The 23158-nt window shown below is 34.0% G+C and overlaps 1 protein-coding gene across 1 annotated transcript in view; it reads right to left on the reverse strand.

Annotated features, from left to right (window-relative positions):
* Positions 1-434: 434 nt before the first annotated feature.
* LOC142343982 (uncharacterized) overlaps positions 435-23158 on the reverse strand; it is a 31126-nt gene continuing 8402 nt past the window's right edge. The window contains exons 2-4 of the mRNA XM_075395403.1: positions 10838-10998; positions 9484-9613; positions 435-803 (exon numbers count right to left, since the gene is read on the reverse strand). Coding sequence (XP_075251518.1) covers positions 578-803; positions 9484-9613; positions 10838-10998 — 517 coding nt within the window. The 3' untranslated portion in view covers positions 435-577. The remainder of the gene's footprint in view (positions 804-9483; positions 9614-10837; positions 10999-23158) is intronic.

Here is a 23158-nt window from a genome sequence, read left to right on the forward strand (position 1 = left end):
TTCCATTTTCCGAGACACAATAAAAAAACCAAATAACAAAACAATATGTTAATTGCCACCAAATCTCAATTTAATTTTGTTTAAAAACACTTAACAAAGTCAAATTAACGTTATATAACAACTAATTTGAACAAAATAATTGGTAATTCTTCAAACGAGTCCTAAATACCTACTTTTATAGAGATTGAGAAACAAGTGGACAAAAAGAACGAAAAGGGAGAAGATGAGAAAATATACGTTTTTATTTTTCGAAAAAAAAAATCTTCGAGGCATGAAAACCAAGAGCTATCAACTGAGAACGTAAAGTATGTTCATTTGTACTTCAAAAGAAATCTTTGAGACTTCTCATTAAATTAATGAAGTTCTACCACCATGAAACAATAAGAACTGAAAACAACGGAAAAATGAATAAAATTTTCTAAAATTCAGTGTCCTCAAGAAATTTTACTAAACGATTGTTTTCTGATCGGTTATTCTTTCCTATCCTCCACCGCCATTATGAAATCATTAAGTTCGTTTTATGAAACATGCCAGCAGCTATGGAGAATGGTATTGATCATGCAGATTCGAGAATCATTTAAATTAAATTCGCCATATTTAAGCTTATAAGACGCACAATATCATCAGATATGCGCGTCCACGTATCGGGGACATTATCTCGGTTATACTCCAGGGTATCATATCTGAAGTACAGTTGTTGCAGAATTTTCTCGTTCATTTTTTCTTCGCTGAGCTTGTCTCCCTCTATAGTGGAAATTTTGCAAGTTCCAGTTTCCTTCATTTTAGCAATTTTCTCACCATCCCTTAAAAGGAACAAATAAAGGAAAGTGAATGTTAATGAGCTGCATTAGAAAACAGATTGACTATATGTCTCTATAAAATAATTATGCCCATCAATTGCGCTGCAGTGAAATATTGTAGAATTGTTTTTAACTCTTCAGCTGGCATAACTTGATCATATTTTGTTGTTTAATCCGATTGTTCACGTTAATTTTTTTCCACTCCACTCAAGTTTGCCAAGAAACTAAAAAGATCTTTGGTTTGTTTGTTTGATTCACCCGTAACATTATGCTCCCCGGGTCGAGGTTTGTTCAAAAAATAATGTAAGATTGGTGGTGAATAGCGGGGAAAAAATTTTTCACCCCCAAAGCGTCCGCATCTTTTAAAGTTGCATGCCGTGAATTTTTGTAAGATTTGCGAATTTTAGCGGCGAAAATTTTTTTTCACCACACTCACAGAAATGAAACTGCCGTACACGCAACCTCTCACCCCCTACATGTCAACAACTTCTTATTCCACTGCACCATCTGTCACTTACTTCCGAAAAACTGCTTGTGAATTTTAGATTTCCCGTTGAATTTAGCGGTGAATATTTGTAGGAATTGCAATTTTAGTGGTGAAAATTTTCATCCCTTTGGTGGATGTAATATGATTTAAAAACTGTATAGCTGAATTCACTTTGTTTACCGTAATATACTTTGTATCAGTTTACTCTACCAACTTATTTTTACTTGTGATAAATTTTTAATTGGTATAAGCATGCATGTGGATATACCAGTCATTACACTTCAGAAATGAATCATGGATTTGTTACTGAATGCACAGAACACTGATCATGGCATAATACAGACTCTTTGTTATGAGATTTTATCAAAACTTCTGGTGACTATCTGACCAGGACGAAAAAATTTTTGCTGATACTCTGAACAAGATGAAAAATATTCTGCTGTTACTTTGAACAGAAAGAACAAAATTCTGCTGTTACTCTGAACAGGCTGAAAAATGTTTTGCTGTTCGTCTGAATAGGAGGACGTTTATTCTACTGTTTATCTAGCAGGCGGTCTACATTTATTTTACTGTTCTACATAGTGATTCAAACCCGGCTAACTCAAACGCTTCAATGTTAAGCAAAGCGCGGCAATTTGCTGACAATTATTTGCTCAAAATGATTTCACACGGCTGTGTAAAAAAGTGACTGTGTGGCTGGCTCATAGAGAAAATTCAAAATTGACAAAAATTAATTGAATTAACAAAACATGCAGAACTAACCAACCGGTTTTACATGATTTGGATATAAAGAAGGAACTAATGAACCATTTATTAATTTGAATCAGTCTATTTCTGAGTTTAATGAATACAGTTTGATACAGTTTAGAATCTCCAACACCATCCAATGACCTCCACTGTTTGCTTTGGCAGCCGCAAGTCATCACAACACTCCAACATCGTCCACCGACCTCCGCCAACGACCTCCGCCATCAACCTCCACCAACTTCCGCCACCGACCGCCGCCACCTACCTCCACCGACCTCCGCCGACCTCCGCCATCGACCTCCGCCACAGACCTCTGCCACCGACCTCCACCGACCTCCAACGCCAACCACTACCGACCTCCGCCAACGAACTCCACCGACCTCCGCCACCGACCGCCGCCACCGACCTCCACCACCGACCTCCGCCACCAACCTCCGCCACCGACCTCCGCCACCGATCTCCACCGACTTCCACCAACCTACACCGCTTTGACCCCAAAGATGTAAATGCACCACTGATGTTTTCTGGTGGGAAGTTTCTGAAAGGTTTCTGGGGTGGCCATTTTGGATACATTGTGGATTTTTGAAAATTTAATTATTATTTGTAATGGAATTGCTATGCGAATACTGCAACACGTTGGTTGATACTTGTCAGACTACTCAGTGAAACAGCAGAACGATATTCATCCTAGGATGCATGTCTCATCATGCTCAGACAAACAGCAGTCCCTTTCTCATCAAACAGAGACAAACAGCATTTCTCTTCTCATCATACACAGACAAACATCGTTAAAAACGTCATCATTAGTTTTATGCTGATTCCATGCTCAGTCTGTCAGGTTTATTTAGTCCGCAAATAACGGGATTCAGTGCTGAGTAAAATTGGAATACAAAAATTCATTAATGAAATGCCATTAGAGGTAACTCCGGGCGATGGTTCGATCCCCTGTAAGGATGATCTCTTACTTCACCAAACCTCAGTTGGACCGGAGCCTGAATAATTCTGGCTGTAATGACCACTGCAATGGTGGAAGTTTATGACGCAAAAAGATGCCATAGTCACCAAAAAGGATCAATGATTAACGCCAAAGAACAGTCTAAATGATGGGGAACAAGAAAAATGGACGACTGAAGGCATGCTGCTGATAAGGCACTACAGATAAAAAAAACCTAAGGCTGTTCGGCCGCGATTACGCTAAAACAAAATTATGTTTTTTAAATTGGGCTGTGAGCCGCAGCCACTTTATTTGTACGTCCCCATGCAAAAACAAATAAATTAATTAAACAGAAATTAAATTTTGTTATTTGCTGCTTCGGTTTTAAATTAAGCGCAACTATATATTAAAAATTTTGTGCGCAGAAAGCAAGATATTTTTTTGGGCTGAACCAAAATGAACTTGAAAGGATCTTGCGAGATAACCATTTTTGTCTTGCAAGATCTTGCAAGGTAATCAATTGGTCTCGACTAGGGCGCAGGGTAATGCAAGGTAATGATTCTCCGCTGTGATTGGACAAATCCAGGTTAAGAGATATATTAATACGATCAACGCGGACAATCAGTAATCAGACTATCGTAAAAACAAACTTTGTTTGTACAAACCAAAATTTAATTTTAATTAACGATTATGAAGACTTGAGAATTGACGAGGTGTGGTGTTTTCTGTAACTTTTTTCAGATTAATGTTTCGATAAAACCAATTTTATCAGTTACAAAGCGACATCTTCAAGAGTTCTCTGGTTGCTGATATTGATGACTATATGCACAATGAGAAAATAGTCCTGATACTTACTTAAATTGCGTTAAAATGTTTGATCTTTTGCAGATAGATTCAAACGTATCAGAGTTACAATGAGCTTTAAGGATGAATTTTGAATCTATAGAAATGAAGCTTCAAATAAATGCACATAGTTTAATTAAAAAAAAACATTTTTATTGGATTTGCCTTTTGAAATAAAACCCTAACAATCAATTCACAGTTTACAATTGAACAATGCCAGAAGAAAAACAAGTTTTACCAACATTTCTTATTCTTTCGATTCACTTCAGAAGGGGAGGAACTATAATACTGAATTTGGTTTTTTTTGTTCAGACAATTTTGGCCGATCGATATAATCATCGTAGAGAGTTGTGAGTGGTATCATTAAAAAGTCCGTGCAGCGTAGAATATGGAATAAAAAAGATTTTCTCAATTTTTGTTTTTTATAGGGAGTTATCGAGGTTTAAGGTTTTGTGAATATTAGACGCATATCAGCTGTTTTTATTCACATTTTCGGTATTTTTGACCTAATTTTCGTTAATTCTGCTAAAATTTGCTCAAATTGTTAACTATAGTGTTATTGATTTATCTCTAAAGATAGAGGGTTGCTGAATTGTTCGATCCAAGTTTTGTGGCTACAATTTACGCTAATTTTTCCAAAAGTTGACTTTTTTTACTTAATTTGGGACCAAATTTGCTTTTTTAGCCGACTTGCTTTAAACTTGCTGGAAGTAGAGACCTTAAAACTGCAACAATTTTGTTTTAAAGCCGACAAACGGGCTAGTTGTACAACCGCTGGCTTTGAGAATCTTCTGGAATTATATTTTTGCCAGTTTTTGGCAAATTTAAACTCAATAGTTATACAAAATGCATTTTTATTTTTGACAAACTGAAAAGTTTTGTTGAAAAATTGATCTATTTCGCATCCAATTCGAACAAATGAGTATTTTTTTAGACGCGCATCAACCTTTGGCTGATCTTGATCACGCCATGGAACCTTACGATAAATTTTTTAAAGATTTTAATGGGACGCAAATTTTTTTCAAAATAGTTCCGCTATGTAAATTTTTCTTTGTAAACTTTTTTTTTCAAATTAGGGCTCAACTAATGACAGATACTAATTACAAAAGTCCAGGCCCAGCTTGATTATATTACGGTTTCGGAGTTAAGGGCATGGTTTTTATGGCCCTAACCAATTGTTTTCGTAAAATATTTTTTATGTACATCTTGAATTTTGCTTTCATTTGTTATCTTTTTTGTAGCCCAATGACTTATTGTTGCAGTCAAAAATCCAGTTATTTTTAGGAGGTATTAATGAACCTAGACACTTCAAGTTGTTATCTATTGTCTGTTGTGACTTTGAATAAATTTGTTTTAAGAATTTTTGACATTTGCAACTATTTTCACTCAACTTAGAGAAATAAGAGTAGCAGTCTCACTAGAAACAGGCAGGAACCGATTTCCTTTTGGTTAAACATTGATGTTAATAACGGTTTTATGTTCAACTAATGGCCTCTTTTTTTGATACTTTTCATTTTTTTTAATTTTGAACAAAATTGCATATTTTATGAGTTCATTTTGTTTCCTCGTCGAAATATCACATTATTGACAGATGCAATTGAAGAAAAGCATAGCAGGGAAAACGCACAGCGTTGGAAAAAGGCATATCTGAAATTTTTAATTGTTTTTGTTATATAGTTTATGCTTTTTGTGCTGAGACAAAATTATCTCGCAAAATTTTATTGATTTTTTATTTTTACCTATGTTTGTCACTCTCTTTGTTGCTATACGCAATATACCTCATAAAGATAGGTCTTAATTGCTTTTCCAGGACGTATAACTCAACCTAGTTATAGATTTCATTTTATAGCTGTTTTTTAATGACATTAAAGTTGAAAAAAATTTCAATTGTATCTTTTGCTTTCATTTTCGTAATCTTGTAACTGAATCTCCCTAGTTAGAAGTCTTAATAACTTTTGTTGATCCACAATTTTTTTTCGCGCCTGGTTATACTTTGTAAATGATTTCTTTGACCATTATTTTCACAAAATTTTTCGAGGTTTCTATACTGTTCAATTAGTGGGTTTCTTTTTGTTGCCATGTCTACGTAGTCCTTTTATAAGGAAGACTCTTTGATGTTAAAATGAGGAAAGAGTGACAATTTACAGTTCTTCCAGGTAACATATTTTATTAATAGTGCCTTGAACAGTGAGATCTCGTAAAATTTTGTAAAGCTTTGGCTTCTTTTTATATTTGTTGTTCTTTTGTGGCATCTTGACTTAGTCTCATTATCACAGGCCCAATTGACCTTCTGAGGTATTGCAACTTAATCCATCGCTGCTTGTTGAAATTTTAAATCTGTTTTGTATTTTGAAAATATTTGTTTTCAATAACATAATTGGGCTTTTGGGTTTCAAAAAAATGAAACCCAATAGCATAATTGGGTTTCATTTTTTTAAACATTTTTTCGGTCGGTATGTAGCTCAGACTCTGTAAACACAGGACAAAACCCGTTTCCAGTGAACTATAATTTAATATCTATTACTGTTATAGCTCCAAATATTAATTTTCCTCGGCCTTGTTGCTACTGTTACTACGAGATTTCAAATTACTATGGAGATGTAAACGAACATTTTAGGGACCTCCATGAAATTAATTGTTTTCAAAAATAGAAACTTATTTTTGAACTTCGCACCTTTTTGCTCTTTTTTGTCGACCTGGTAACCAGTCGCATTGAGGACAGGTTCCATATTTTTTCTAAACACGTATAGGTTAAATTGTTTCGTTTAGGTTTTATCTGATGCGAATTTGACTTTGTTATGATTTAATTTTTTATAGAAATTGAGTTTTGGTCGTAAATATTGTTTGTTTTGTGATATTTATTATTGTCCTTTCAAGTAGTCCTATTATCAACAATCGGCTCTCTAGGTTGGCATTATTGTATTTCATTGGTTGTTTATGGAAAGAGGTGTATGTTTTTGAAAGTTTTCCATCTCTTCATCATTTGGTAGCCAATTAAGTCAAGAATGTGGATGAGCGGGGTCAGAACCTCATGTGTGTACGCACATTACCGAGCCTCCTTGTTATTCTCAACAATTGAACTCTTATCATTTTTCATGTTTCATAAGGGAGCTCAAAAAATAATTCAGTTACTTTGACAAAGGAACTTATCTTTGTCTTTTAAAGCAACATTTTAATAAATTTGAAGTTTTCCTGCTTTTCTAGGTGCTTGCACTTTTTCAGCTAATTTAGAATATGTTTGATTTCAATAAAAGAACGTCAAGATTTTATTTCACGAAATTTCACGCCGTTTAAGTTCAATTAAAGTTTTTGCAAATAGAAGATTATAAACCAACCAAGTTTGCAAATTTTCTCGCTTCTCATTGGAAATTGAAATTTTTTAAAACTGAAAACGAAATTTTACATCAAATTTTATGAATGTATTGTCATTTCTTTTCACATAAACCCAAGATAGCTGGATTCCTATGAGGTCCTGAGAAATGAGATATGTAGTTTTGGTGCTATTTTCATTGTAGCTTCCTTTTTTGCAGTTTACAATTGAATTATGACAAAAGAAAAAACTCAACGTAAGTAAAAACAAAGAAAACTATTTTCATTAGTATAATGCACATCTATCTCTTTGAATTTCGTTTATGAGTTTAAACGAATACAAATAATTCTATTGTTTTTTTTTAGTTGAAAAATTCCCAAACAAAAGAATCTTTAAAAATAATTTCAAAATCATAAAAGTGATTCGACTGTTTCATTTTTTCATGACAAGTCAACGGTTCAACTTTCCTCCATTAAATAAATTCATGTTAGGAAGATAGCATCGTGATAGAAACTGGTAGCATAACCAAAAAAAGTTAAAAATTCCTATGAAGGTGATATGGCTTAATTTTTAGTGTTGTTTTCTTTCTAACGCTTAAAAATACAAATGCGCCAATGAAATTAAAGCAATACGAACGTTCAGGTCAACTGATGAAGACCAATTTTATTGGGTTTCTTTTAAGTTAAACATTTACAACATAGATAAAGCTTACCTTTGAACAATGGCAAAACGACGATATAAAGTTTGAAAATCATTTTCTTTATGTACAGACACCTCTGATTCTTTCTGATAATTGAGCTTTTTTATTTTTCATCTTTCCTTACAAAATTAATACCGCTTACCGTTACAAAAACTTTATTTTAGAAACACAATTGTTATAGAGTTTGAATTTTAATTTTTTTCCCATATAACTATTTTTTTCACCTGAGAAAATTAATAACTGTGAAAACTGAGAATTTTGGTGCTTTTATAGTTCACTTCTTATCCTAATAATTTTGGAGTGAAAATGCAGCATCTTTTCAGTGACTAATTTTTAAAAAAAAATAATTTTTACCAAGTTCAGATTATATCAATCCAATTGGTAAAGGATTACTAAGAAATCAAAAGAAGTTCCATTTGTTGCATAAATTGAGCTCATTTTCCAGTGAACTTTTTGAAATTGCTAAAGTGTTGAACAATTTAACTAAAGTTACAATATCAATACTCGATTATTAAGGTCAGAGAATTACGTTTTACCAGATTTTTTCTATATATCTGCTTATTGGAAAAACTTTATCCTGGTGTAGACATTTTGACTGTACAGCTCTGGGCTTTTGTAACGTTTTACTGGACATTCTCAGTTAAACATGGAAACTCTCTTCAGTTATATATTTGCTGATTGTGATGTCAAAAAACTCAAACAAAAATAGTATGCATATCTTCTTAGTTTTACTATTCGTAAACATTTTTTTTAAATCGTGAAAACTTTTGCTTTCTTGCAAATAAATAGCAGGACACCCTGTTCTACATTTTCAATTAGTTTACGTGTAGAATTTTGTCAAAATTTTAGAAAAGATTTTGCTGACTGCGTCTAGTGAAAATCAGGCAGTATATTAGTCCACGTTGCATGATAAAATCTGAAGCATATGCAATTTCAATCTGAAGCATATGCAAATTTTTCTCGCCTTTCCTAATCTTCTTGTTTGCTGAAATCTTTTTTCAAGCTTCAAAATATAGCCTACCGGATATAGCTGACTGAAAAAATTTTTTCGGAAAATAAACTCCTTGAACTAGATGTTTTACAGTTTCCTTCGTTTGTTTTTTCTAAGCATGCATTCCTTGAAAAATGTATGCATTTTGAAAACGCGAAGATTTGATTTTAACAAATTTAAGTTTGTTTAAATTCAAACTAACATTTTTGGGCTAAGGAACAAAAAATCAGCCTGGTTGTTCGAGTTTTCTGTTTCCTTCAAAAACAGGTTTTTATAATGACAGAGTTTTTTTATTTTTATCTGATTTCTAACATGTGTTGGTATACTAGAAACTCAGTATCTTGAGAGAAGTTTTCTGTGGGTTTGACCAAAATTTTATTGTTTGTTCTATGTTCTTGAGACTTCATCAGTTTTGTAATGTGATGCTGTTTTCTTTTCAACGTTGCACCTAAAACTTTTTATCAGATAAACAGAAAACACCTCTACAGATCTACGCTTGTTTATTGTAATGCATGAGAACACATTGTGGAAACAGCCTCAGTGTCACTTAATTTCCGTTCGCAAAATTGTAGAATATTGCAAATTTGCCTGCATTTTCAATGAAATATACAATTTTTCACCGCTTTCTAAAGATGATCTTTCTTTGATAATGCATCAATCTGTGAACTAACTTTGTTTCCTTCACTATTACGTCCAGTTCACAAATCCATTTAGCATCATGTAGTCCGGCAAAACTGTTCCCCGGAAGCTCCGAGCAGTCCTGGGCATTTGCGCATCCCTCCCGGTACTTGGGTATTATTCCTAAACCCACTTTTAGATTAATTTTGATTAGATTTTTTTTGTGAACTTGAATTAACTTCAAGTAAGCAGTATGAGGATCTATTGTCGCTGAATTTCACCGCAAACGCTGTGTATCACCCGGATAGACTATATAAGCCTTCTGATGTCCTCTCAAATTTAAGTGATGTGTTTGCATTAATAACAATAACATGTCCTTAGATTTGAAAACCGAATTTATTATTATTATTGTTATTATTGTGTTTTGACATCCTAGAGGGCATGTAACACTTACCTCCAGGAGAACGTGCTAATTTTTACATCGTAACGTGCTATATAACAACACCCGTGTTGTAGGATAGGGTCAAATAAGACGGAGGGCGAAACAGAATAGATCCAAACCGTTCTTCTGTGTTAAACCAACGTCTACATAACTTCTGCTCTAAATATTTCTTGTTTTATATTTCTCATTTTTTTCAAAAGAAAGCACACAATTTCTTTTCTCCCTAGAAAGTTTAAGAGATTCAGTCCAATAAAATCATATAAATTTCTCGGGGATCAATGGGAAGTACTTAATGGGAAGACTCCCGTAATTGACTGTTTTGTGGGTTTGAGTCGCACCCAGGTTTAGGTGCGTTACCCTAGACCACTCTGATCAGACAATTTGGGTCGCACACCGGTGGCGTGGTGCGACCCAAAATACATGGTCTGGGAAACGCTTGAGTCGCACGATGGTCTGGACAATGTCGCACTATGGTCTGATCATAGGTCGCACGAAAGTCTGGACAACTCACTTTTAAGTCATCTAAAACCCTAACGACCCTAAATTGGAAAAAATAACAACCCTAAGTTGCATTGAGTCTTTCCAAATTTTGGCACCCAGCTTATAGAGCATGGCATTGGCAAGGAATGCATAAATGTCTCGACATCTTTTCAAACCGATTGCTTTAACCCCACCTTAACACCATATCATTTCCCCCTGAAATTTAGCAGTTGGCAATACAAGTCTGTTTTCTCATAAGTAAATAGAAAATTTAAACCCATTTTTGGTTGTGATAGTTTCTGGTCCAACTGGTCCCTATGAGCCGCGAGGCATGGCCAAATACTATGTAAAGAGTACCAACTAGATTAAAAAATTGGTGAGAAAGGACAGGGGATTAATTAAATGGTAGCGAATAGGCGTGACACAATAACGTATAGCCAACAACGTAATTATCCCACTGATAATTCTTCGAAGAAAACATTTACCTTTGTCAATTGCAGAATGGAAATTTGGTTTAGTCGACTGTCGACATTGTCCTCCAGTGCATTTGAATGAGTACAAGAAAAAAGGTCCTTCAATACTCGGGCCACAAGAACGGTCATCAGTGCACGGTTTTCCATTTACTTCCCTTGGATCTCTTTCCGGTCTAACAAACACAAAAAAGATCCATTGTTATAATTTAGTTTTATCCCTAATGACAACAGTACCAGCATTATGAACAATAAAAACAATAATGAAAAGAGTAATAATAACAATAAACCCGGGTTGCTCAGCATACAACTTTCCTTGACTTCATACAAGGTCAAATATGATCAAAACTAAAAACAAATAAATATAGTACTTATGAAAACAAAAGTAATATGGATAACAATAAAAACGGGTCATAATAAAAAATAATAAAAACAATAATATTAATAATTATTACTATTATTATTACTGAAAACAATAATAACAATAATAATAAAGAAAAACAAATATAATATTAACAATAATAATGATAATAATAAAAATAAAAATAATAATAATAATAATAATAATAATAATAATAATATTACTGATAACAAAATAATAATACTAATAATTATGCTAAAATTTGTAAAAACTAACAATGAAAATCAGAATAATAATTTAAAAAATAATAGTAGTAATGAAAAAATATTAACAAAAATTTTAATTTTTTAGTATTAATAATGATAGTACTGATAGTATTATTAACATCAATAATAATAGTAATAGAAAAATAAAAACCAAATAATATTAATAACAAAAATAACAAAAAACATGACAATAAAATAATAAAAATAATAAACATAATAAAAAAATTAATTACAATATAAAGAAATATGTTAAAAATTGTTATGCAGGATCTAAAAGGTGGGCGCGAAAACACTGAAATCACTTTTTTATTTTATTCAAAGTGCTTTACTTTCTTCAACGATAACTATCTCTTCACTCGTTCTCGAGAGAGAATTTGTTGAAATGCATCAGAATTAAATAGGTTACCAGACAATACCTGTTAACCATTTCAGAAGTTTACAAACCATCACGTTCCACATGGACTTAACATAAAGTGATCAACTACGATGTATATATAAGAAACATACCGTTTCAAATAAAGTGTTTATCATAATACCTTTAACTGCTTGGTTACGGTCCCCTGGGGCTTGTCCATAACATTCCCCACAAGAAAGATATTTGGGCGCAAAAATCTCTGGGATCATAGAAATCCCTGGGTTTATGTCTGAGATTGGACTAGGCGATGCTACTTCGTGTTCATTGGATTTATTTTGTTTCTGAATTTTTTTGTTTCGATCGTAGGTGTGTGTGATGCCATTGATGTTGGAGATTGATCGATCACACCGCTTGCTTCGAATGATGAACTTGATTCTATTGTTATAGGTGAAGTAATTTCTTTGCTTGAAAATTCTGAGAGCAATTTTGATTCTCAGATGATGCTCGCTGCCAGATTTTGACTATACGGGCCACTTTTGGGGCGGACGGGCTTGGCTATAAGTTGGGGGCGGACGGGCCTGTTGCAGATTGGTAGATCACGTGGATTGGTTCGAATTTTGAACTTGATTCTAATGTTATTGGTGGAGTACTTTCTGTGCTTGATTTAGAGTTGTACAGGAAGATCAGCTCAAATAGCAATTTTTTAGAGGGATTTTGATTCTCAGGTGACGACGGCCTGCTTTTGGAGCGGACGGGCGTGGCTAGAACGTGGTGCATTGATATCGAATGTTTGACTTGTTGACATAAAGTCTCCTGGGTTAGATGATGCAACATTTTGAAATGGCTTGAAGGATGGAGTATCTTTTACGTTGAAAAATTTTACTGTTGTTAATAATTTTTTTGCCTCGTGGTTAAAGCGGATAATGATTTGCTTTCTGACGAGTTATAGTAGAGCATTCTGTTCTTTTTATCTGTTTTTGTGTTCGTTATTGGTTTTAGGGCTGCTTCCTTGGCTTTGATGGCAAATGATGAAGCTCGCGTTTTTGGGTCCAGAGTTCAACGCTCGTGGAGCTCCACACTTTGACAGAAAGACCTCTGAGAGCAGAAAATAACGAAGCAGAAGATTTCACAGCCCTCACAACAAATCAATTCCGGTTAAGACCAGAAAACGCAAGTGCACCATTTATTTCATCGAGTGAGCGATACGATAACCTGAGAAAATCCTTCAAAACGGTTCAAGCACTTGACAACATGATGGAAGTGGTCAAAAGAACATGCGCGAACACTGAAAAAAGGAGAACTCGTTTGGCTCGAAAACTAGATGATTCGATGAGACGCTGTAAATCCAAAATAGGACGAGCCATCCAAGTCGTCAAAGGCAATGGATGGCAATGTGGGATCAGCATGAGTCAAAATGGCACATGGCGAATTCAACGGACCAGAAATTGGCGCCTGTATTTTATGCTGATCTTTCCGAGATCAGAAACGGAGTTGGCGCTACTAAAAATCATTTCCTTGAGCAAGAGCCAACACTTAGCAAGAATCAACCTCTGAAACTACAAAACTTCAAATTTGTCAAAACTTCAAAATGAAAGACACCGAAAATTTTTACTAGTTGGGACTCCAGAATTGTTAATTCCACTCAATTTTCTGAAGGGAAAACCTGAGTAACCAACAGCTTTAGCACTTGGTTAGGTTAGCCTATAAACTGCCGATGGACAACACGAACGCTCTTACATCAAGACCACAAATGTGGCTATTGACAATTGTTTGATGCAAAAGTGCAAAAATTTAATTACTTCTGATATTTGGCTAAATTTTTTTAAAGTTAATTACGTGAACTCTTAGTTGTTTGTCCATGTTCCAACACAATATATTCAAGGCATCTAGTGCCACGGAAAAAACATCCCAGTTTATGTCAAAAGAAGCAAATATTCCAGTTATTTGACATTTACATTGTAAGTATTGACTTGAAACATTTTACTTGACTAACAAATCAGGAACGAGTTATGATGGTGCTATAGATGATATTTACCTTATTATTTATTTAAGCCGTCTATTTGCATAATAAAATTGTCTCTTATAATTAGAACCAATAGAGGTTGTTACCAAGAGCAGTTGGCTCTTAGAATAGACTATAATTTCATCCTTCATCAGCTTTAGTTTTTTTGCTAAGTTTTGCTGGAACTTAAGATCTTTCAATTTTTAAGGTAGTTAAGCTTTCTTGACGAGAATTTATTACCAGTGCTAGCAATTGATTGAAGCCTTACAAACTTCAGCACATGATTGAATAAAGCTCGTCACTAAGGATATTCTCAACTTCCCTCATCTAAATAAAGTTACAGCCCTTTAATACAACCGAATCATGCAGAAATAATTCGGTTCCGCTGAGATTCTGGAGCAGCCGCAACAATTGGCTTTCTTGGTACTCATTGTTTATATCATAATTTGCTCCACCTATCAAATACCCATCAACTAAATTTTGATTACATGTGTTATCATCAGTTACTTCTCATTATGTATTATTTCTTGTTCATAATGTCAGTGAACCTTTTATTACGAAAAAGAGATCATTATTATGCTTATCATTTATGTCTATTTTGTCTTAAAGTGTTTCTTTAGTTGTAATTTGCTCAAGTTCTCCCTGACATAGTTAAAAAATGTTTTTCCTTTGTATATCACTCTTAGTATTGAAAGATTGTGAAATGTTATTGCAATGCTCTTTAATTATCAGATATTCGTTACTAGTAGCCCGAACTGAACTCTTAACTTTATAGCTATTATTCTGATTAATACAACCACTATCAGTAACAAATAATTGACGTTCTTTATTGGATCTGATAGCATCAGTTAACAGTGTTGTTGGTTGTTTCCAACGGTCAAATCTTTTCCTGATCACAGTTTTTTATATTAGAAAAAATCTCAAGTGATCACAAAACTTTAATACTAGACACAAAATTTGATTTCCAATATTTCTACTTTTTTAAACAAAAATAAGAGCTATAATTTCAATATAAATATCTTTTATTTTATAAATTGAGGGTTATGTTTTGAATAGTTCTTCGATTTCTTTCGATTTACTCTTTATTCCAATTTGAAGTGTACCTTTTCGGCTTGACATTATGTTATTCCTGCGTTTTTAACATAGTTACCAACTTTATGTCTTTCAATTTTTCTACTAGAAAAATAGTGACACAGATTTTTCCCAGGATTGCTAGAAGCTTTGAAAGGTGTCATCTTAATCCATGAAATGCGTATTATGAACATTATTGTATTTTCCAACAGCATGTTTCAAAAGGTTGCTCGTAAAAACATTTTGCATTTTAAATGCTACAGTAGAATTATCCAACAGGTTTACCATTCAGCAATTCCATTTCGAAAACTTTTTCTATAATTATACCTAGGATTATTTGGCCCTGTCTCTGTCTATATTCAGCTTTTCAACACTCTAAGATTAATACGCTAAGGTTCTGTAATGTTTAGGTAATATTTGAAATGCTTTGTTATAAAAATCGCGACCTCTTTCAAACCATAATTTTTCAGATGCTTTTACTTTGAAGTCAATTCATTGACCTGATAAGATTGACTGAAAAAAGATTGTCATGATGATGATAATGATGATGATGATGATGATGATGATGATGATGTGTGTTTCGCTCGTCTGAGCAGGAACTTCTTGAGCTGTGGGTTCCCAGCTCTCTTAAGTCCCTATGTCGCAGTTGTGTGTTCAGTAGCAGTAGTTGTTGTCTTTGGTTGCAGTAGTTGTGGTCTTATTCATTGGATGGCATGTCGCAGTCTAGATCGTCTTGATCGTTGGGTTCAAGAGGCACTTTGAGGAGCTTGCGGAGTAGATTGGAGTAGTGGTGGTTTTATCTGTTTTTGCATTTTTGGCGGAAATCGCTTCGGGAGAAGTCAGTGTACCGGGTGGTCTTGGCATGAATCACGGCATCGGCTACAATTTGGACGGCGTATGCGAGGATTTCAGAGAGGTCTCTCACTCTGATGGGCCGGTTTGCTGACAGTTCGTCCTGGTTTTTAATGCAGCCCTTGTAGCTGGCAGCGTGGTCTCCATTTCAGTTGGCGCACTTGGGTTTAGCTCTGGGGACAGTGCATTCGGCTAGATTGTGATTGCCTCCACATCTGATGCATCTAGCTTCTTGGGTATATGCGTTCGCCTTGTCACCGAAGCCTTGGCACCCATAGCACAGGATCACCTCATCACATTTGGGAAGAGGGGGAGAGGAGGGCTGGGTTTGTCTTGACTCCTCACATCGGTGATGGGTGAGCCGATCATCAGGCCGCGGTCGATCAGAATAGTCTTCGTGGTCTCGCATCTTGTGAAGGCTCTCACTAGCCGGGTTGTTGCTTGGGTAGCTCGGCTTCTGACTCGCACTAGGCTTATCTTCGCCGAATAGGTTTATCTTCGCACTAGGCTTATCTTCGCCGGCTTATCTTCGCTAAGCTATGGTCCTTAGCGTACTTGTTGCTATAGGTGGAAGACAAAGCTTCCGGAAGCGCGCTTTGGACAGCGGAGAGGGCCTTCATGAACAGGGTGTCGCTTGGCTTTGGCCTCTTTGCAGCTGGCGTGGAAGTTGCTTCTTGTTGCATCTTGTTGCTATTTTTTGTAGTTGCTGTTGAGTTGTAGACTGAAAAAAGATTGTGATAGATTCTTTCGGCTTATTCTTTAAATGTGAACCCTGGTATAAATTGTAAAATTATATATAAGTGTTATTTTGAAGTTTTACCCCTTACAACAATCACTTAAAGATGTTTTATCGGTCCAATCGGCACCCGATGTTTCTTTTCTATATGGCGGTACAAACCCTTTCCTTTTCATTTTTGTTGTTTGGGAATCAAAAACTCATTTTGCCAGTTGTTGTTTTGGACGTTACACCGCAGAGGTACACCCAAATTGTCACGGGCACCAGCTCTATTTACGTATCATTTTTCGCGCTCAACGCAACTCGATTTTGCACTCAAACCCGCATTTAAGCCTAATTTGATGCGCGTTTTTGAGCATAAAAGTGAATTTTAAAGCTTTATTACTACTACTAGTACTTATTACTACTTATTAAACGGTTCCTAGCCAGTTCATTGAATTAACACCAGTCCCACAAAACTTTTTGTGAGCAAGGGACTTTTCGGAAAAAAAAGTTTTTGCAGCACTGTGACGTACATCATATATTTCACAAGTTAGTATCGACCAGTGAAAATAGATTTGGCCAAAGAAAATAGATTTGTCCAGTAAAAAAGATTCGGCCAGTCCCATATTGACAAACAAAACCGTTTTTGAGCGACGGATTTTTCGGAAAAAACATCAGTTTTTTGGCTCTGTGACGTACATCATATAATGTACCAATTTTTCAAGTGTTGACCCCAAAGCAAAAATTTTTGTTTTAGTAAAATCAAATTTGAATAGGAGATACTACGAAAATAGTATGAGCAACAGTCAACAACTCCTTGACCCATGGGGTTACATCATATTTTTGAAACACGAAATGACTTTAGAAAAACATTTGACGAAATTGCGAAACTTGATTTTATATATCAATAATCTAGAATTTTTTATCGTTTCCGATCTTTACTTTTGTTATCTACCAATTTTTCAGGTGATGACACCAGAGCAAAAATGTTAAGTTTAATACAATTCATATGAAAAGGAGATACTACGAAAATAAAGTGAGCAAACTCCAACAACTCCTTGACCCAAGGGTTTACATCATATTTTTGAAATACGAAACGACTTTAGAGAAACATTTGACGAAATTGCAAAACTTGACTTTATGTATCACATGTCTTGAATTTCTTTAAAACATAATTAAAATTAGCTTGACACACGTTTCGCTTATCACTGTTAACTGCATTGACCCCATAGTCGAGAAAAAAGGCATTTTACATACAAAACAGATTAATTTTTTGCGTTTTCGAACTTTATTTTTCTAATGTACCAACTTTTCAAGTATTGACCCCAGAACAATAACTTTTGGTTTAATAAAATTCATATGAATAGGAGATACCACGAAAATAGTATGAGCAACGTTCAACAACATCTTGATTCATGGGGTTACATCTTATTTTTGAAATACGAAACGACTTTCGAGAAACTTTTGACGAAATTGCAAAACTTGACTTTATATAACACTAATCTTCAATTTCTTTCACATCATAAACAAGGCTAGCCTGACAAACGTTTCTCTTATCACTTTGAACCACCTAGACCCAAAAGTCGAGAAATAAGAAGGCAATTCTTATTTAAAAAAAAACAGACAAATTTTTTACCTTCCCGAACTTTAATTTTTTAACGTACCGGGTTTTCAAGTATTGACCCCAGCGCAAAAATTTTTGGTTTAATACAAATCAAAAGAATAAATGATACTACGAAAATAGTATGAGCAACATTCAACAACTCCTTGATCCATGAGGTTCCAACATATTTTTGAAATACGAAACGACTTTAGAGAAACTTTTGACGAAGTTGCAAAATTTGACTTCATATAACACTAATCTTAAAGTTTTTACATCATAACAAAATTTGGCCTGACACACTTTTTTCCTATCACTTTGAAACGCCTAGACCCAATAGTCGAGAAATAAGACCACATTTTAATTTAAAAACAACAGACCAAATGTTTCGGAACTTTACATTCCTAATGTACCAATTTTTCAAGTATTGACCCCAGAGCAAAAAATATTGGATTGATGCAAAACCTATGAATAGGAGATACTACGAAAGTAGTATGAGCAACATTCTACATCTCCTTGACCTATAGGGTCGCATCATAATTTTTAAATATGAGACGAATTTTTGAGAAAAATTGGACGAAATTGCAAACTTGTCTTCCAGGAGACAATATAGCAAAAACTGAGCGACCAAAAAAAATTTATTAAAAAAGCTCAAAAAAATTTGAAGCTCAAAATTTGACTGTTTTCTGAAAAATCCCTCAATACTTTTTGATAATTTTTGTCGGATTTTCATGTCGATTTTCCCTTCTTGGTTAACAAGAACCGCTAGGTTTCCACATCAGTGCTCCTACTTATAGTGCCCCTGAGTTTGCCAGTCCAACATTGATATACAAGCCATTTTTTGAGCGACAGATTTTTCGGAAAAAACCGATGAATTGGTTTTTCGAATTTGTCTTTAAAGTTATTTGGATTTAAATCGCTTTAAAGTTTTAAAGGTTCAATTAAATATCAACAAAGTGCTTATTACAGAGTATGAATCAGTTTTGCATGCTCAAAATGCGCGCTTTTAAATGAGGATTAGAGATACTTATAATGCAAATAATAGATACCTAAAATAAGCGGAAACGTGCTACAAGACTTGTAAATTTTTTTACTATTTGAAAGTTTTATTTTTTCGCAAATTTGGCGGAACCCCTTTTCCGAAAAGTAAGATACAAAAGATGTGTCCTGATTTTGTTCATTTTAGGTATCTGTTTTTCTGTTTTTCGAGCGAATTTTACTAAGGCGGAAATTTTGGAGTATACCTCTGCGGTGTTATGGATTGAACTCTCTGGGGGCAGCGTAATCAATTACTGTAAATATTTTTTAAAAGTTATCTTTTTGTTATGTAGTATTAATTTCCTTCTCTAGTATGTCTTGATATTTTTAACATCTCAAAATAAAAAGTATCATGTCCCGCTTTTGTCTCTCGCATTAGTAGTTCTAGTCTTTCTACTAATTTTCTTGAGTTAATTGTTGGTAAGTCACTAGATTTAACGCAAATGTTTGAATTTTGGGTTATTTTTTCTAATTCGTCTCTATTATTTTTCTAATCTCATTTTCTGTAATCATAACCAATATCTCCAGGGAAGTCTATCATGCTATCTTTTCTGCTTCTAAATTAACTATTTTCTTTCTATTGCTAGTCGTTTTAATTTGAATTCATATTCATCACCTTTCACTATAATTCAATTTGCTATTAGCTGATTAACTACTTCAAATAACTTTACCCTAAACAACATCTGTTCTCGGTAATAATTTTTATTGATAGTTTCTCTGTGAGTTTGCTTTTGAAAGCATATCAGCTGTTTCTCAGGGAGTCCTTGTTATATTACTATCATCATCTTTTTTATCTTTGAGGGTCTTATTAAAGCTAAAACAATTGATGCTATAGTGCAGAATTCAAATGGAACACTCAATTTTTCACTATTTTCTACAAATACTTCTCTGCTAGCGGCCAGCATTGCCTTTTGTTTTCCTTAAAATTTTTAACAAAGGATTAAATAATTCTTTTAAGCTGTTTATCATTTCTTTCTTGTTGTTTTAAATTATCTTTTGATCTCTATTTCTACTGTTCTGCGTTTCTAAATTGTATTAATTCTGTCAGTGTTCCCAGTTGACTCTCAATAAAACTTCGTGGAATCACTTTAATTATAATTATATCGGGGTGGATTTCTTACCATATGCCTATCACAGTGTGTTCCACAAATGGGAAAACAGCAGCCGATGCCTTTTTAAGAATTGCGAATTGTAAATTTTTCAGTCACCTAGAATATATCTTTTCACTAAATTGGCGGATGTTCATTGGAGTTAGTTAGGAAGGAACCACAAACTAATCGTCTGCGAAAATTCCTAGAAGTGCCATTTCACCATTACTAATTGAGAAGGCATTCGATTTGAAGCACTTATCTGGCATAATTTGACAGGCTTGCGCATGAGCCGTATATCGCTAGGATATGTCGCACTCGTTTTGTTTTTTGGTTAATCAAACTGTTTCAAAAACAATTCAGCACTTCAGTTTTGCAGCAAAAGTAATCTTTGAAGTACTGATTTTTTTTAAAAAAAAAAAGGTAATTATGAAACGCTAAGTAGTGTTGATTTTGATCTTAAAGAAAAACTACAAAAAACTAAAATTTTTCGGATAAGCTCTTATTTTTTGTTGATAGTAAAATTAATCAGTAATGGTTTGGTTCTTAATTGACGAAAACTAAGATTTGTTCATATAAAGCAGTTTGAACAGTTTTTGCCGCCGAAAAGTGCACCGAATAAACTAAGGTTATAAATCCGTTATTCCTACCATTGAGTGAGTGATCAGATGATTAGAGGAAATTTTTTGAAGCCGAGCCTGGGACTCAGATTTTTCAGTTCCGTGATAACATTTTATAATGCATTCATTACGACGCAGAGGTATACCCCAAAATTTCCACCTTAGTAAAATTGCCTAGAAAATTAGGCACATACAATAAACGAAATTAGGAGACATCCTTTGTATCTTAATTTTCGCAAAAGGAGTTCCGTCAATTTCGCGAAATAAAAGAACATTCGGTGCGAAAAGTAGGTAACAAATCTTTTAGCACGATTCCACTCAATTTAGGTATCTATTTTTCGCGCATATTTTCGCGCATGCAATAAGCACTTTAATAAAGATTTAGTTGAAGCTTTCAAAGCTTTAAAGTGCTTTAAATACATGCAACCACAAAAACTGATATTTTTCCGAAAAATCCTTCGCACATCAAAGGCTTTGTATATCGATGTGGCACTGGCCGATTTTAATAAGTAGTAATAAATAGTACTAATAAGTAGTGATAAGTAGTAAAAAAAACAATAAAGAGTAATAAAGTAGTAATAAAGTACTACTAGTAGTAATAAGTTAGGCTTAATTAAATAAGTAGTAATTAAGTTAGGCTTAAATGCGGACTTTATGCATAATCCAGTTACATTGCGTGCCAAAAATCGATACATAATTGGAGCAGATGAGTGATACAAGCCGTGCGAAAAATAGGTTATAAAGTTTGGACTTGTATTTTGCAGCTAGGATTAGGACAATTTTGCGAACAAGGGATTCTACTTTCCCTTCCATTTCGCCGGTTTCTGCTAAAGTAGCTATTTTCCGCAATATTGTTCCACTTTCAATGTATTAACGTAGTAAAAACGAACACGAGATACACGCATCGGGCATATCTGCCCGTGACGATTTGGGTATGCCTCTGCGTCGTATTGTTCAGTTATTCTCAGCCTCAAGCAACAAATCTATATTAACCAAGCTCGTTGCTACAAAAATGAATTTGTTCTTCACAAACTCATCAAATTAAAATAAGGCAAAATGCCCAAACCGACGTTTTTCTAATATTTTAAGAAGCTTCAGAATAAACATTGAATGGAAAGTTAATGAATAAAACATTGATGGCAAGTTGCCAGAAAATAGCTGAAATAGCTTTGTAGACCAAAATTCTTAAAAAGATATTGAAAAAAACCAAAAGAAAGGAAATTTCTTTTTTCACTAATCACAGGGATTTCGTGTTCTCATTTAAAAAATTTTGATTAGCGGGTTGCATCTTATTTTGATATTAACTCCTTCATTTAAAGTCAGCACCAATCGATACAATCGTTCGTTTACAAAAAAAATGGAGAAATTACAAAAAATTTTGCACTAATAAGATTGCAAATATGACGTCAAAACCGCAATTCAGTCGAACTTTCAGCAGTGAATGAACAAAAAAATGATATGAAAATTATTAAAAACGGGTGACTGAAACAAGAAATCTATTCACTTGGGCGCATAAAAATATTGGGCGCAAGAGCACATTTTAAAGTTTTCTTTTTTGCAATTATTGGATCAATTCACAAAGCAATAAACAAATGCTAGGCAACAAATAGAAAATTTATATCTAAAGCTTTTAGAACCAGCATTGGTTTCAAACTAAAAGAATACTTTTGCCTAAAATAAATACAATTAAAATATTTTTTTTTGTTCTAAGATACAAAACTACTTTGTCGACCCTGAGATTAAGAGATTAGAAACCACATAGAATAACAAGCACATTCAAAACTAAAATAAAACTGCCGTGTTTTTTAACACATTGGTTTCAATATAAGTCTCATAGTTAGCTACAATTGAAATCGAGAAATAGGTTCAAAGTTTTGTTAATCAGAAATAACGGTTTAACGCTCATTACAGAGACCAGATTGCAAGACGACAACAAGAACAAAAAAAGCGAAAAAGTAACAAAAAGGCAAGACTACATGTTAGTAAAAACTTGTGTCAATTTTGCTAAAACCGTCAGATATGCAATCACATCTTCAGCTAGAGTTACTAAAGTTTCATTTAAGAACTCACTGCTGTCATCAACGAGAACAATAGACAGGGCAGAAAAGATCAGAAAAAAGGCTGAACTCAGAAAAGCTATTTATAGTTATAAATAAAATGCAAAACAGTTAAAATCGCTAGATATGAAATTGGTATATATATATATATATATATATATATATATATATATATATATATGTATGTATATATATATATATATATATATATATATATATATATATATATATATATATATATGGCATTAGTTCTCTATATGGCGAGCGGAGGGAAGTTGTCATTAGGGATACCGAGTATCAGAACAACA

Source organism: Convolutriloba macropyga, chromosome 8 (genome assembly GCF_964194025.1).
Source record: "Convolutriloba macropyga chromosome 8, txConMacr16.3, whole genome shotgun sequence".
NCBI lineage: Eukaryota > Metazoa > Xenacoelomorpha > Acoela > Convolutidae > Convolutriloba > Convolutriloba macropyga.